We start from the raw sequence: 16,538 nt of genomic DNA, 5'->3' as shown, positions 1-16,538 counted from the left end.
GGGGACTGGGATCCAGGTTGTGGTCCCTAGATCATCAGCAGCTGGGAACTCCACTCCAGGACTGACTGATCTGTGCTTAGTACCCTTCGAGAGGCCTCCAAGACCAGTTCCCACCATTGTGCTGTGGCTCTATTGTCAAGGATGCTATTGTACTAAGAGTGCCTAGCATGCCCAAGCTGGACACAGTCCCTAAATGTCCACAAAGGTTCTTAGTACCAGGAGTGTCTGGCACGGGGGTCTGATCCAGAGAAGAAGAGTCAGTAAAGGATGGGAGGCCCTGGGGCAGCCCAAGGTGTGGGAAACTCCAAGCCTTTCTGGCTTTGGGAAGTAGAAGGAGAACTCTCTTCTGAGTTCTCACGGTCTACAGGGCAGCTATGAAGTCTGGGGGTGCCCATTACATCCCTCTTGTCACAAACAATAAGCAAAGCGAGGATATCTCCTAATATCTTTATTGTTTCTCAGATAACTGAATAGTACAAAGTTGCCCTCGTTGACTTATTTTTTTTTCTTTAAAAAATGATCTTTCCACACATGGCTGCCCTTGGGGAGTTCCTTCCTGGAGAAAACTGAAGTTTCCCAAGATGCGTCCTTCCCATCCATGGTTACATAATTCAGATAACTTGACAAGAGAAGAATTCCACTGGGTTATTATCAACATGAACTTGACTATGTCTCCTATAAGGGCGAACACTGATTTTTTTTTTCTTTTTAGAAACAGAAACCATCCACTTATCAATCCAAACTACAGCATTGCATGACAACATTCATTGCATAAATTGAACACACGAAGTTACCACCTTGGGGGATAACAGACGGACACCTCACGATCTAGCTACGGGGTACGCAAGTTCAACAACGTGGGTACAGCAACTTCACTCTACGCACACCCACCATCGCTTCGGAAAAGTACTAGACACAGGTCCATGAGCTACCGGGAGTCTCAGCACAGTTAATCTAAGAGACAACAACACGGTCAAGAGAAAGGCAGCTGCGATAGTGTGGGCCGAAGCAGCCTACACCGAGTGCCACGGGGGCTGGGGGCTCTGGGTGGGGAGAATGGCCATCACGTCATCTCGCTGGGCACAACCTAAGGAAATGTCCATGCAATCCTAATGGTGGGTTGTTCTTGGGTGAGAGGGACCAACAGTCATCGCCTTGCTTCTTTGAGTTATTGGACCAAGAGGGATAGGGGTGGGATGGGGACAGCCAAGGAGCCTTGGGCTGCAGTTCCATCCACATACACGGCGGTTTCTTCTGAAACCTGTGGCCCACCTGCATGAGTAGGCGGAACACAGAGAGGACACCATCTCTCGGCGTCAAAATTGCACTGATTTCTCAAAATCATGACCGTTAGTATTCTTGGAATCATTTGGCAGCTGTTTCGTGGAAATGTCCTCGCATGAGGACTTGGACCCTTGGCTTCTGGAAAAGCGGGAGCTACAACTCGTCGGAGCGGATGACGTGGAAGAGGGTGACATTGTAGAGGGTCTGATGGCCGTTGTTCCAGGCGTACAGCGCACGGTCTTTAGGGTTGTAGTCCAGCATGGAGATGTGAGAGTATTTGTTCTGGAAGGGGATGTCAATGTACTCATAGGTTGAGGCGTTGGTTTGGTAGGCATAGTGGACCTTGGTACCCCCCGAGTAACCGTTAGTGACGTAGAGGGTGCCGCAGATGATGAAGGCCTCACCGGCACTGCGCTTGGGGTAGCTGGTGTTCCAGGTCTGAAGGATCTGCAGTGAGACAGGATCCAGCTTGCTGATGACAATGTTGCCTGCATTCTGGTTTGTGGCATAGACAGCCCAGAGCCCGTTCTCGTCCACCATGAGGTCGATGTCTGAGTGGCCACCCCAGGCATAGTGGTACATGTTGTTGTAACCAGCGTAGTCCAGGCTGCGTGTCTTCAGGATCGTCTCTGTCTTCAGGTCAAATCTAATGATAATGTGACTCTGGAATTTGTTGAAATAGATGGAGCCATTGTAGACCACCTGGCCCGTGCCCGACCAGGGGTGTGGGAGACGATGCGAGGTAAAATTGTCTGTGTTCATGAAGTCCACCATGGACTTGTACTCACGGACAAAGCGGTTGTTGTGATAACCATCCATGTACCAGACCTGTAGCGAGAGCAGATGTGGTTAATGTTCCACAGTAGGAGGGTCTGGGAACTTAAGATGGAAGGAGCTTCTTGAACAGTGGACTCCCCCTGGTCTCCACTTGGGCTTATTTTCCTACCCCTGTGAAGAGTGGGGCATGATGGAGGGACAGATAGGGGTCAGGCAGTCAGGGCTCTCCTATATGCACAGTCCACAGTCAGTCTATGCAATATACAACAGTGGGTGGTAGGGAAAACCCCACCAGGTCTACAGATAGAGCCCTCACTACTTGGGATAGCACCATGTTATAGAACAATGGTCACGTCTTTTTGCTCACTATTGGATCTTAGCCAAGGGTTTGTGAGAAAGGAGTGTCATCAACTCGGGGACTCAATGCTCAAGTCAGTGTTGCGGAGGGTACAGCTGCTAGATAGATAGTCACACACTGGGGAGCTTCTGTCTGTAAGAACAACTGTCTCTCAAGGTTACTGGGAAGAGCCATTTTCCAGTGTGCTGATGGGATGTGGTGAGTGAGGTAGTGAGTCTCCACCTTATCAGCCTGTTCCTGATGTACAGTCTGAGTCACTGTCTCTGCTGGTGTGTATGTGTGTGTGTGTGTGTGTGTGTGTGTGTGTGTGTGTGTGTGTGTGAGAGAGAGAGAGAGAGAGAGAGAGAGAGAGAGAGAGAGAGAGAGAGAGAGACGTGGGGATGGGGACCAAGCTTAAGCAGGGAAAGATAATTAACCCAGGCTTTGGTTTGCTGTAGGGGGCAACTGTTCATTTTCTAACCTGGTGAAAGCACTTATGAGATTGGAATGTGGGCCTCCCAGCCATGGAAATCAACCAAGTAACAAACTCAGTCTCAACCTGAGTTAGAAGGGTTACAAAGCAAGTGAATCCTGGTGACTGCTTGCATGCTAGTTAACCTGAGAACCATCTAGACTTGGAACAAAAACCTTTAATCATCTTAAAGCCATGTTGGGGCAGATGAGGAAGGGGCGGGGCTAGGAGAGGAGACCTGGCTCCACTCTCTGCCTGGCATTAAGACAGCTGCTTTATCCATGGAGAGCAGGGGTGGGGGGGTGGGGAGTAGTGGGGGCTGAGCAGGGATTAGGGCTGTGGCAGCAGCTCTTGGGATTGGTTCCTGAGACATCTGATCAAACTCTGGGAGGCAGATGTGCCTTTTGTTTTTAATGAGATTAAAAACAGCAACAGCAAGGACAGGGTATCTGTCTTATACTGAGTCTCTCTTAGACCTGCCCTCAATGATATGGGTCATGGTTTAGAATGGAGATATCAGGACATATACAGATAACCCCTTGATCTCTCTGGAAAATCGCTACCTACCTATACTCCCTCACTGGGCTGCCTCATGGATGGGGAGTTCTCCATCTCTTTGTAGCCTCTGCTCTAACCTCCTTCCATAGCCCTTCACCTATGAAGCAAACTCCTCCTTAGTGTTTTGGAGTGGGCTCTCCATGGCAGGAAGCTAGTGATTGGTTTCTGGGTCTAGTGTACAACAAGATGATACCAATATCAAACTTCTAAGGATTTTTAAGTGGTCTCTTCTCCATATACTGGCAAATCAAACACAGGACCCAACTGCTTTCTGAAAACACAGATTAGGTTACGTTGGGCAGTGGGCTTCAGAGGTTGCATATTCAAGTACAGGCTACAGAGGCTGCTTGGGACATGGACCATTCTACAGAAGAGAGCTATATGGCTTGAAGCCCAGAGCATCATGGGAAGAAGCCCCATTTCTACAGGGTTGCTCCTCCACTCAATGCTGTGATCTCTGCTCTGAAATGCCTTTGTTTCTCTTCCTTTCCGAAGCTAGTGTTGTCTCTGGGAAGTGACCCCAGAGACAGTTGCTGGCTCCCAGAGACATGGCTCTCATGTCCTCTGGAAGGACCAATGGTTCTTTCCAACTAGACTCAAGGATGTCCAGCTAAAGTTCGATGGCACAGTTGAGGGTGTCAGGGTACCTATACCATTAGACTTTATTTAGGGGACAAAAGTGTCGTCATAGGAGCCTATGCACCAGTGTAGCTGCCTTCAATGTAGGAGAGCTTCTTAGAACATAGCCACCCCACCTTCACTCTTCTGGTCCTGATTTGTCTCTCAATAGCTGACCCTGAGAATTTTGGCATAACTGACTAGACCACCTGAAAGAGAAATACACACACACCCTTTCCTAAGTAACTGCACAAGGGAGACTGTTAAAATGACTTGCGAACCATGCCTCAAGTTCAACTCCACTGTGAACTATGTGTGACAGAGATTCCTTTAACCCATGCTTTATCTCTCGTATCACCCTTCCCTACCTGCAGGGCGGACCTATAAAAAGTCTGCTCTTCAGGGAACTAACTCCGTGGCTAATAAAAAGAAGTGCGTCGGCATAGCCTAACGTCCAAACTTAGTTAATAGATTTAGTAGTTTTCAAGTCACTACATCACACCAGTGGCCGCTGCCCAGCCACACAGGGACGTTCTTCTCACACCCGTGCCTCTTATTTTCCTGCCTCAGAATTAACGTGCTAACCTTATCATTCTCTTTGATAAATGTCACGGGCATGCCTGCCTTGGAGGTTCCCGAGGCTTTGTGGGGCTCCCTGAACTCTTCTGCAAGTCTCACCCTTTTCAGACATGGAAACAGAGGTTACTTAACTGAGTTCAGTTGCTTTTCCGCTGAGAGAGGGACCAGGGAAGAGCTGCCATGGCTCTGCTCCACATCTTATGGTATAGTCGAGATGTTGGGTGATGCTATTTAAGGGACCATCTTAGTAACAGGGCTTTAGTTTCGTTCTTCTCTCTGGCTTGGCAAGCATCTGACAAGTGTCCTCCTGAAACCGCTAACATCAAGGAATTCAGCCTTGGAAACCATGTTCTAAAGGGAGCAGTTAGTGAAGGGGTGGAGAGAGCCTCAGTGGGAAGCTAGGAGGAAGTGGCAGGATGCCAGCCACCCCAGGAATGTCCTAGTCCCTACTCCCACTGAGAAAGGATTAGAAAAATGTCTAAGCTGCCTGCAGACAGAGCTGCAGGCACTAATAGATCTGTGTAATCTAAAGCATTCTGGATAATTCCACCCTCTGCTCTAAGGATCAGCTGCTGATTTTGATGCTGTTTAGATGAGGGAAAAGAGAAGGTTTGAAGAGTATGCCACCCTTTTGAACATGAGCCTCCTGGGGCAGTGGGAACATGGTATAAGCCCCTCTCTGATGTCTTGTGTAAGCTACACTGAATTCCTGAGGTAGGGAACTCATAAGAAGCAGAAAGGGAGGTGGGTGGGACACGGCTCTGCTAGACTGTCCCAGTCCAAGTAGACTGTGAGCGTGAGAATGCAGAATGAAATCTCTATAATTCCAGGGGCCTGGAGCTGTGGTAGAGTGGTAGGGACTTAGGTATCCCACACACAACAAGTACAGCCAGCTCCTCCTCCCAAGCTCTTCCCACTTCCATGTTGCTGTAGAGGGCCTGGCCTCTGTTGGGGGCTGAGGGTCTGTGGCTCAGTGCTGAGTCAGGTTTCTTAGCACAGCACCTTACATAGTTGGTGTTTGTTAGAGGACAGCCCATGTAAGGGTGTCCCAAGCTAATTCATTTTGTTCTAACGGTTTACACAGAGGCAGTGGGGACTGAGCTGGCTCAGCACAAATGCCCATGTGAGGCTCTGCAGCTTCCCGAGGCCTCCTCATCCCTCTCCTCTGTTTCATCCCATCTTCCATGGATGCCTGCTCTAAAGCCAACATCAATTTCTCTTTTCTTTTTTTCTTTTTCTGAGTGTGTGCCGAGTTATCGGTCTCCCATGTGTATGTGATCAAAAGTAAATGGGGGATTGGAAGAAAGCAAACAAAACAAACTCTGCTGGTGTTGATCAATGGTTAAGCGAGGCGGTATGTCACTTAGCAGGCTGGGATACAGAGGCCACTGTGGGGAGCACGTGGTTCAGAATGGTTAGAGCCCAAAGTGCCCAGAGCAGCATCCAATACTATGTCTGCTGCCAGCCAGCATTCTCCCTCTTCCCTGTTGTCAGCCCTCATGAAGTCCCCTCCTTCTAGCCTCTCTGCCTGCCACCAGGGCCTTCTCTCCTGGAAGGCAGTCACGAAGCAGAAAATAGATACTCAATTGTCACAGCACCCATGGGTGTCCTGACAATGTTGTGAGCCTACATCCTTGCTATGCCTTATATCCTAGATGCTGAGGCACTCCAGACTTGGGTCCCTCTCTTGGCCTCGGCTAGCCAGTGTGGGATCGATGGTAGTTTTCCTGCTCTGTGCTGTGTGGAGAGGTCCTTACTGGGTGGCATCAGGAGCCTCAGTCCAGAATCTCACAGATTCAGTGACACCAGGGACCAGTTTGTGAGGACCATGGGTAGGATCTGGTCCATTGAATAGTGGTTAACAGTTTCTCAGAATCTTGGAAGAAGGTGCTGGTGCTAGAAGGTGTATAGTGAGCAGTCTGTGTGTGGGGGTGGAGGGGGGGGGAGGCGCAGATGTAACTATATCATTCTCTGCAATCCAGAGCAGGTAACTAGACATCACATGGCTGGGGCGTGCTAGTCTGAACTTCCTAGGCATCTTCTGTCTTGGCTCTCTTTCTCCCCATCATGGCATCCACATCTGTAGTAAGGGGGTGTTCCTAACCAAACTTTGAGCAGAGGTAAGTTTTTCTGACAGGATGTGGGTACAGTTACAACCTAAGTGTCCCAGTTAGCATTAACTGTCGGCTTGACACAACCTAAAATCAGCTGAATAAAGAGTCTCAGTTGAGTAACTGTCTCTAGTAAGCTGATCTGTGTTCATTTCTGGGAGGGACCATTTTTGACTGCCTTGCCTAACAGGAGGGCTCATCCCACTGTGGGTGGCACTATCTCCTGTGCAGTGGTCCTAAGCTATGCTAGAAAGCTAGCTACGCATAAGCCATTGTTAGCTTCCTCCATGGTTCCTGCTGTAATTTCTTGCCATGTGCGAGTTCCTTAGTCAGGAGTGATGCTTAGAGGAATAGCAAGCAGGTCAACCCTTCAGAGTCCTGCTTGAGTTCCTGCCCTGACTTCCCCTAGTGATGAACGTGGTGAGGAAGTGTAACACAAAATCAACCTTTCCTTCCAAAGTCGCTTTCTGTTGAAGTGTTTTATCACAAGCCACAGAAAATAAGCTAGAAGGTTGAGAAACTTTCTTACTGCCATGATTCAGAAAGTAGTGTGAATGCATACCCACATGGCCCTGACCCTACTGCAGCTTCTGGGCAGCCTGTCCAGCCTTCCCAAGCTGTCTGACCCTTGGCACTGGTCTATAAAGCCATGTCTGGAGGGTCTTTTGCCAACCCCCAGTCTCCTCCTGTTTCCAGTTCTGCCTAGCCTTGCTCTGCCTGCTTTGGAGGAGCATTCAGTCCTCAGTGTGTCTGCCCGTTCTCCTGCATTTCAGGCTGCTTCCTCTGGGCCCAGGGAGGAGCATCCAGTCCTCAGTGTGTCTGCCCGTTCTCCTGCATTTCAGGCTGCTTCCTCTGGGCCCAGGGAGGAGCATCCAGTCCTCAGTGTGTCTGCCCGTTCTCCTGCATTTCAGGCTGCTTCCTCTGGGCCCAGGGAGGAGCATCCAGTCCTCAGTGTGTCTGCCCGTTCTCCTGCATTTCAGGCTGCTTCCTCTGGGCCCAGGGAGGAGCATCCAGTTCTCTGTGTGTCTGTCCGTTCTCCTGCAAAGCTCTGATGAGACAAGCTTTTGGCAGAAGCACCCGGGACCCAGGAGGTTCATCCTGGCTGCAGCCATTAGTGCTGGGTGTCATCAAAGAATCACAGAAGTGCAGCTTCTCTTCCATCCCTGTGGGAGCTTCCAGGAGATCCTGACAGGCCCTTAGTCCCCCATCCAAGGGACCAGCCTCTGACCCCCCCCAGTTCCTAAAAGGGCTGAGACCAGTTCCAAGGAAGGAGAAATAGACAAAAAAAAAAAAAAAAAAAAAAAAAAAAAAAAAAAAAAAAAAAAAGAAAGAAAGAAAGAAAGAAAGAAAAAAAAAAAAAAGGAAGAAGAAAGAGAGAGAGAAAGGGGGATGGGGGCTGCTGGCGGCTCAATTTCCTTTTCTGAGCTTTGCCCATGGGGGAAACACCCAGGAAAAAGGAACCCAGCCTCTTCTCGGAATGGCAAATGAGTACAAATCAGCCGTCGTTAAACAAGAAAGGCCTAATAGATTCCATCTCCGGAGCAGAGGCTGTGATGGGAACAGCCCGGAGCGGTCAGCACAGTAGATGCTGTTCCCCTCAGTGCCACCGCTGGTTTCAAACGGACAGCCTCCCTTTCCCTCTATCTGTCACTTGCATGGGGGCCTCCACCAGCTTTCCTTCAAAGACGTCCTTGGGAGACTCTGGCTCTCTCTAGTCCACATCTCCCAGAGTTGTCTGCCTGGGAGGTAGACATGGCTGGCACTAGGGTGAGGGACAGATACCAGGTCCTTTAGGTCCCTTAAGAGCTTCGGGGACACTTACCCGGTTATCACCTTCTGGGGCCAGTGGGTCTGTCATCCAGGACCCGAACCTTGAGCCAGAGGTCTTGACAGTCACCGGGTCACTTATGCCTGTCAGCTTCCCGCAGGCTGGAACAGAGCGCACATAGGTGAGGGCCAATAGGCGACGAGAGCCTTGGCCCCCTCCCCCAACGGCACAGCTAGGCTAGGAGGATGGTGCTTCTTCCTCTTCCCTTGCAAATCTGGAGCCCAACAGCTCATGATGTCACTTACACAGGTCCCAAGAAGAGTCACCCCCTCTTCTAGAGAGAGCAACCGAGGGCAGCAATGGCAGGACATAGCAGTGAGTGGCTGCCCTCTCGGACCTCATGACTCCTTGTAAGCAAAAGACCAGGGCGATCCCATAACTAGTGAGGGCCGGCCTCAGCAAGCCTCAGTCTTCTCTAGGAAATGGAGCAAAAGAGCTCAGTAGTTTCCGGCTGCTGGACTAAAGCACTTAACCAGCATAGTGGGAACTTAGAATCCTGGACCCAGGCAGGATTCACCTCCCCAAACAGAAAGACAATCCTGGCAGCCCACAACAGCACCCCTTCCCTGTGCATGTGTCTGTCTTGGAACAAGCCCCCTGGTGGAGGTGGGTGGAGGCTTGGTGACTTCTTGCTGTGTCTGTGTGTGTGTGTGTGTGTGTGTGTGTTGTGAACTCACCATGTTCTCAAGAGGGCTGGGATTAGAGCATCATGCTCTATGGGGACTTGAAAGTGACCTCTGCATGCCTCTTGTCTCAGAGCTGGCCAGAAATCACCTCAGAGCTACAACTTGGTCATTCGGGAGGTGCTAAGGCTGTGACCCAGCATTCCTGCCTTAACCTGAAACTCTCTGCCACCCTATGAACCCTCGGCTTGAGCCTAATGTGCAGAACCTCCTCCTTCTCATTCTACTAGGTCAGGCTTGAGTGTGATGCCCCCATACCTCCCAGTCTATAGGATACCCCTCAAGGACCACATTAGCATACATACACACAGTCTGTAAAGTTCAGAGAAGAGCCAGTTGCTTAGGCAGGATTGTGAGAGGCTTAACCTGAGACCACAGGGAAGCAGGGATAATCCTACAGTGAACAGGGCAGGGCAGGCCCCAGGGAGGGTGCAGTTCACCCCGCTGCCACTCTGTAGCATCTCCACAAGCCTGCAACAGGGTGGACATCTTCACAGTGACATTGCACAGTACTGGAAAGAACAATGGCTTGGCTTGGCCCAAGAGCCAGCAGAGAGGGGACCCTGGACAGCGGGAGGCTCAACAGGAGTAAAAACCCACCATATACAGAAGAAAGACACTCCGGGTCTGGATTCCCACCCGCTCCAGCCCTGGTACTGCTGCCCAGACTGGGGGAGGCAGTGCCACCCTGTGCCCACTCTCCTGTCCCTTCCTCAATGTCACCTCCCCTTCTAAGAGGAGCCTGGGTTTTCCACTTTCTACTGAGGCTCGGGGCTTCATGGAGGTCTAAACGGCACATCTCTGAGCACAGAGCATGTCCATTTGGTCTCTGTTCACATTGCTCTGCCCTGCTCTGCCCCCCTGCCCTGCCCTGCCCCCCCTGCCCTGCCTGCCCTGCCTGCCCCTCTGCTCTGCCCTGCCCCCCTGCCCTGCCTGCTCTGCCCTGCCCTGCTCTGCCTGCCCCCCTGCTCTGCCCTGCCCTGCCCTGCCTGCCCCCCTGCTCTGCCCTGCCCTGCCTTGCCTGCCCCCCTGCTCTGCCCTGCCCTGCCCCCCTGCTCTGCCCTGCCCTGCCCAAGCCCTGGGTTTGGAAGAGATATCAAGGAAAGGGAAAGGAAAAAGAAGGGCATGGGGGAGAGGCTAAGGTGGAGGGACAGCAGCTGGAAGTGAGGATCCTGATTGGTCTGCGGCCTTAACCAACTTCACACACACATGCACACACATGCACCCATCCACTTGCACACGTTTGCCTTCTGAAGTTCAAGTGAATTCATTATGTGCTACCTGTAGAGGCTGGGCAGGGGAAGCCATGTGCCCAGCCTGGACTCTCCTCCTCACTCCTAGTTTTTCTTCTTTTGTTCCTGTTGACTTAGGGGGTAGGTTTTGGGTTGCCAGGAGACAGAGGCTCCCTCTAAAATGGGAGGGAAGTGAAAGAAGCCAACAGAAGGCAACCTCTCCACAAATCTTCCCAACCCCACTCTGCCACCCAGACCCATCATCCACAGAGCACTGATCCCTGCAATTCCTCATAGATGCTCTCCTGCCCATCCTGGAGACATGATCAATGAGCTGCCTGGAGGTTAAGGTTCAAAGGAATCAGCATGCACAGTTGTCATGGCTGGAGATCCCGGTGGGAGACATCTCTACCACCCAAAGGCACACTGTGCTTGTAGCCAACACATGACTTAGCCACATACTAGATTTTTTTGAGATGCCAACTCACATTAGAACTGTCCCAAACCCTCTGGAGGTCCCTTCCTGGTTGGACATTCTTCTGAAGAAACCTGATGTCTTCCTGTGCATCACCTGGACACGGCAGAAGTGTCAGGAGGATGTCCACCTCAGCTTAGGTGCCTAGTCCTGGCCCTAGCCTTCCCTGCCTCTGTGTCTGGTCTTATTCTATTCCCACTACATAGTGGTAGCTCACCTTCTCACCCAGCCTCTCCCACATGCTCAGACCCTAAAGATATCTTTATCCCATTCATCTCTGTGACCTTAGCTAGACTCCACATTTAATGGGGTTGCCAACAGAAACACCTAGGGCTGCTGCTCAGGTAAGAAGTCTCTTCCACTCACCCTACTTCCCCACAAGCGAATGACTTAGTTTTCAGAAGAGCCTCCTGCGTATATCAGTTCACCATCTGATAAGCGCTGGGCTCAGGAGGGTGAGCCTTTTGGGAGTGAAGTCCACCCTACATGCTACCCATGTTGATTACCAGCAAGTAGGCACCGCATCCCCAGTGCCCTCAAGAAAGCAGATTAGCATAGGTGGACACGCAGACCGTTCAGAACAGGTCTGAATTGTTCAGTCATTCAACCATGGGTTCAGATAGGAATGTGCAGAAAATAGGACTTTGTGCTCAGACAGCTCAGGAGCAGCCTTAACAATCCTCCCACACTCCACCCATCGGAACCTTTCCTTTTGCCATCTCAAAAGTGCCTGAGTTCTGCAGGAAGGATGCTCAGCAGGACCAGCCTGCCAGCCACACCCAGCCATCCTCTCTTTGCACAGTCACCACACAGTCAGCTTCCCAATGCCTCAATGCTGAGGAGGGTAGGGAGGCGTGGCTACTGTGTCTCCTGCTCTCTAAGCTGCTGGGGCAGGCACAGTTCCCAGAGCCCATGAGGCTGGAGGCTATCTGCCCTCCTTGAGTCAAGGAGTTATTTTTGGTTCCCTGTCCACTCTTGTTCTGCCAAGACCTCTCGAACTGACAGAGCCAAGGAGTTCACGGTAGAGGCTTGGCAGTACCCTGCCACACTCAGCTCTAGAATGTGCCCCTCTTCAGTCACATACTCAGGAGAGATGGGGGCCGGAGGTTGGGGGGAGAGGCTTGCGGAAGGATGGTGCCCAGGTGGGAGGGTCTTGGGATGGAGATGCCTGGCCAAGCTGGAAGCTAGACAAACCATATATGCCTGTGCACTTCCTGGGAACATGCCAGGCTGAGAACAGCCTGGACCATCTCAAAGTTTGGGTCAGGATAGGCATCTCTGGGAGGCTGGGTGTGAAGGTCTGAGTCCTCACTGACCTCCATTTTCAGTGTTTAGCCCTAAAACTAGAGAAAAGCCAAGTAGGAAGAAGTCTGCAGGCTGGGGACAAAGCCCAAGATATAGGTGAGACAGCCCCAACCCAGGCCCAGGTATGGATCCACAGCTCACAGCAAACCTGTGAGTATTACCCTGGAGTCATCCTGCCCCACTTGCCCTAGCCAGGAAAAGCCAGGCCTCTAGTAGACCACATTTTAGAAGAAATGGAGGAGGCAGGCCTGGCCCAATAGGTGCTGTAGGCTGCAGGACTCCTGGGTTCTTGTCCCTTGGGCTGTCTGAGAGTTATCACAGAGCTGTGCCTAACTCTGTGGGTCACTGTGCCCACTGCCCCTGCTGGTGGAGGCAGCATCTGGCATCTCAACTGTTAGGAAGGTGTCCTTTGGTTTCCCTCAAAGAACATATAGGAACTCACAGCATAGCCCAGCATGGCAGCCAGTGTACCTGACCAGATCAGGAACCTGTAAACCTACTAGTTTAGAAGCTGGGTGGACAGTTCACCTGGTCAGTAGGCAACTTGTAAGTGGAAGCCACAAGCTTTACTAAGACATATTTTCAGTAGAGTAAAAACCACTCTTTCCCCTTGGGTTGGCCCTAGCTCTCTGGGGTCTTCCAACCCATCTTCAGAAAGAAAACAAATCCCACCAGGGAGCCCTTGGCATTAGTGCCAGGATGGTATGACAGGGAGGTCACTTAAGCCAGCTAGCCCTTCATGGCATCAGTGACCAAAGAAGCCTGCAGCACCAATGTGGCCTAAGTCCAGGGAGTTGCTGCATTGAGCAGTCCCTGCTGAGGCCCAAGTTCTGGCCTTACCCAGGTTAGCTGTTGGGAGCTGACTTTGCAGCATCCTTCCAGCTGCCGCCAGGGTTCTGGGTAGCACTGCTTCTCTCCTGCCTGTGGACAAGACTCGCTCTAGGGGATTGCACTTCCTAGAAAAGACCCAAGACGTCCTGCCCAAGCTCAGTCCAGTAGGACCTGGCTGGGCCATTTAGAAAAGCAGGCCACCCCATCAAGGAGCCAGGAGCAACTGCAATTCTAGACCTTGAATTGTGATTTCTGCATGTGTGAAGGAATTTTTACCAACTGATTTGAAGGAAAGAGGCAACCAGGGCAGTTCTGATAAGAGACTTTGAGAGGTGCAGGGAGCGTTTACCTCCCTCACTCCAGACAGATGTAACCAAGCACCTGCTAAGGCAGACACACCAAGGAGACTGAGGCTTGAGGACTTAAGGACTTACACTCAACTATGAAGCTTCTGCATGTGCAGAGTTCCACCCACCGGGCCAGCCGTGAGTGCTGCCACAGCCAGAGGCTGCCTCCTGGGTCTTGCCATCCTGTTAGCGGGCTGCTGTGGAGGCTTGGGGACGATGCCTCTCAGCAAGGCTAAGATTGAACTAAGCAGCCATAGCGTATTGGTCCTTATGTTCCTGGGCTGAATGGAGGCCTGGGACGGATGCTAAAGCCATCTCTAGACCTATCTATCAGTCAACCATCTGCTACCTATTTCTATCAGCTGCATATCTACCCAGCCATCACCCAGCCTTTGACCAATCCTCTACCTGTCTGTACATCTACCATCAGCTCTGCCTCCCTTTATCCTTCGGTTACTTCTTCTCCCCACCCCCACTTTCCCACCCACCCACCCGCTTACTGATTTCTCACACTCCCAGCTCCTCTGAGGCAGAGCTGGTGACATGAACAATATCTACAAATTCTCACAGGGACCCTAGGGCCCAAGGATTTTCTGTACCTTTGGGTTGCAAATCAGGATCCACTGTGATGGAAGCTAGTGGCAAGGACCTGGGAAAGACACCTACTGTTGAGTGTCTCTTGCCACTTTGGCTATTTTATAGCTGGGCACCCCAAGGCTGCCCAGACTCACTGCCTCAAGGCTCACTACCCATCCCCCCCCCCCAGCTGCTGTTTATCTTCAAGTATGAGATTACTGAAGCCCCTCAGGTGGCCTCAATGGTGCACCCCAGGGTGGGATTAACTAGCTTTGTCATTCTCTCTTCATTCTCAAATGACACAGCCCAAGGGCAGCCAGGTGAAAGCCCCAAGATCCTAGCCATAAGGTAAATTCACGAGACTGCTAAAAATAGGCTATGGACAGATGGGAAGTCTGGCTAGCCTGGGATAACCTGGAGAGTCCTGTGCGCTGCCCCCCCCCCCCTCAAGGCTCACTAGCTTGGCAGCCTTGGCAGTGTCCCACCATGGTCTCCATCTGGATTCTTTTTTTTTTTTTTTTTTTTTTTTACCCAGCCTAGTCATCTGAGGGGAACAGCATTTTGGGAGAACAATTAGCAAACCTGGCCTCTGGGCTCTTCAGAGGTCAGGAAGATATCTAAGTGCTTGTCTGGTAGGGCTGGGAGTAAGGCCATGGTGGAAAGCCAAGGGAAGACTGGAGGGGACTCCTAGCCTCAGCACCACACTCTAGGCACTCCTAGAACCCCTGTGAAGGCAATGGAGGAAGGCTCTCATCCAGACTCACACATGGGCTGACTGAAGCTACAGCCTCCGCCACGATGGGTCATGGGTTTCATGAGGCACAAAGTAAGAGTATACATGGGATGTGGTTCCTTGGTGGCCCTGCAAGTGTCTCTTCAAAACAATTAGTCCCCAGTACCCAGCAGAGTTTCCCAGTTCATCTTACTGGGACAAGCCAGGTGCAGCCACTGAGAATCACCTGCAAGTCACAGGACATCTAACAGCAGGGCCTGCGCCTGTGTGTTGGTCCATGTGGGTGCACACGTGTAAGTACAAGTTCCTACGAAGGCCAGAAGACAACCTTAGGTGTCATTTCACAGGAGCCAGGCACCCGGACAGGGTCTCTCACTGTATCCCTTCCCAAGTGAGCCATGCTGGTTGGACAGCGAGCCCTAAGACCCACCTGTCTTCCCTTCCTAGCGCTAGGGTTCTTTTTGCATGCGTTCCGGGTACTGAACCCAGGCCCTTGTGTTTGCTCTGCAACAGAACCACTTATTTGGTCCAGGCCAAGGCTTTTGGAAGCTGTTTGATTTTGGGGGTGTTTTAAATTTGTAAGGGGTGAAGTCAGAGGAAGGAGGAGTCAGAGCATCACACATAGTCCCTAAAAATCTTTCTGGAGGCAAAGTTACCATCATAAGTACAAGCTAGAAAAAGAAATGAGTTGGTCAGGCTCTATAGCAGAATGTTGATGCTGGTATCCGGACGCAATATGAATGATTTAAAAATGACCCTGAACATCCACACATGCAGTATGGCCAAAGCCAGTGGGTAATCAGAGCCCAGATGCCCCCCACCTCAGGACTGTCAGGGAACATGAGTCTGAGAGGCAGACAAACCACCTTGCTCACCAGTCCACTCCACCCAGGCCTCCAGCAGATGACCCCCACTTGCTCTGCCCATACATAACCTGAAGCTGTGCCCCCTTTTTAATCCCGACTAAACCTGACGCATTGTCTCAAGGTGTCTCATCAGTTCTCTTCTTAACCTGTTTGGAGATGTGTTTCCAGCCCTTTTAAATGTATCCTACAAACACATGCACGGACCACACACATGCATATTAAGCACTCACACCTGTGCACCCACGTGTGCACCCACCCAACAGCACGTGGCATCTAATATATTTTTCCACAGGTTAGATTCAGTGGGGTCTAGAACTGGCCCAGGCACGGGGCTTGTACAGGGGTGACGCCCTGGGATGGGTGTTGCCTGAACTTCTTGCTGCTCTCTCTGGGTGGCCCTACCCAGTAGCCCTGATGCAGCCATCACCTGCTGAGGCCAGGCGGGCACTGGGGCTTCAGTATCGCTCCCTACACCTGCGTGTGTGGCAGAGTCGGGCCAGACAGTGCCACACCGGCAGGGTGCTGGGCCTACCTAGTTTTTGCATGCATGCACGGAGCCTTTCTTCAAGATTGGACACTCTGCTCTGAAGTTCATCGTAGTCATAGGCGCCAATTTCCTCTTGCAGTTCGTTAAGCACTGACGTCAGATTCTGGACCTCCTCCTTAAACTGCAATACCAATTTGGCATCGGCCTTGTACTCTTCCAACACAGGAATCAAAGGCCTAAGTTCATCCATTTTCGCTTTTATTGCCTGCAAGGTTAAAATAAGCTAGTTCAGTGCGATGCATGCAAAGACTTGAAAGACCCTGCCTTGGCCTGGCTTCTCTCTACGAGAGGGAAGGTGCGCACACTCCCACTTTAGCAATCCATCAGTTATCGGGTCCCAGTGAGTCAGGAGAGCGTATTAAACAGTCCTCAGAACACC

General features: G+C 51.3%; 1 protein-coding gene across 2 annotated transcripts in view; it reads right to left on the bottom strand.

Annotated features, from left to right (window-relative positions):
• Positions 1-473: 473 nt before the first annotated feature.
• The window catches only part of OLFM1 (olfactomedin 1), a gene marked incomplete at its 5' end in the record, with an annotated part of 36,463 nt that continues 20,398 nt past the window's right edge, over positions 474-16,538 (bottom strand). For both annotated transcript variants that reach the window (XM_080927329.1, XM_080927328.1), the window contains 3 exons: positions 474-2,112; positions 8,559-8,665; positions 16,145-16,364. In XM_080927329.1, coding sequence (XP_080783455.1) covers positions 1,438-2,112; positions 8,559-8,665; positions 16,145-16,364 — 1,002 coding nt within the window. In that variant the 3' untranslated portion in view covers positions 474-1,437. The remainder of the gene's footprint in view (positions 2,113-8,558; positions 8,666-16,144; positions 16,365-16,538) is intronic.

The sequence above is a fragment of the Micromys minutus genome (assembly GCF_963924665.1).
Source record: "Micromys minutus genome assembly, chromosome: 13".
NCBI lineage: Eukaryota > Metazoa > Chordata > Mammalia > Rodentia > Muridae > Micromys > Micromys minutus.
The sequence above is the reverse complement of the archived record's forward strand: the minus strand, read 5'-3'. Positions and strand labels throughout refer to the sequence as shown.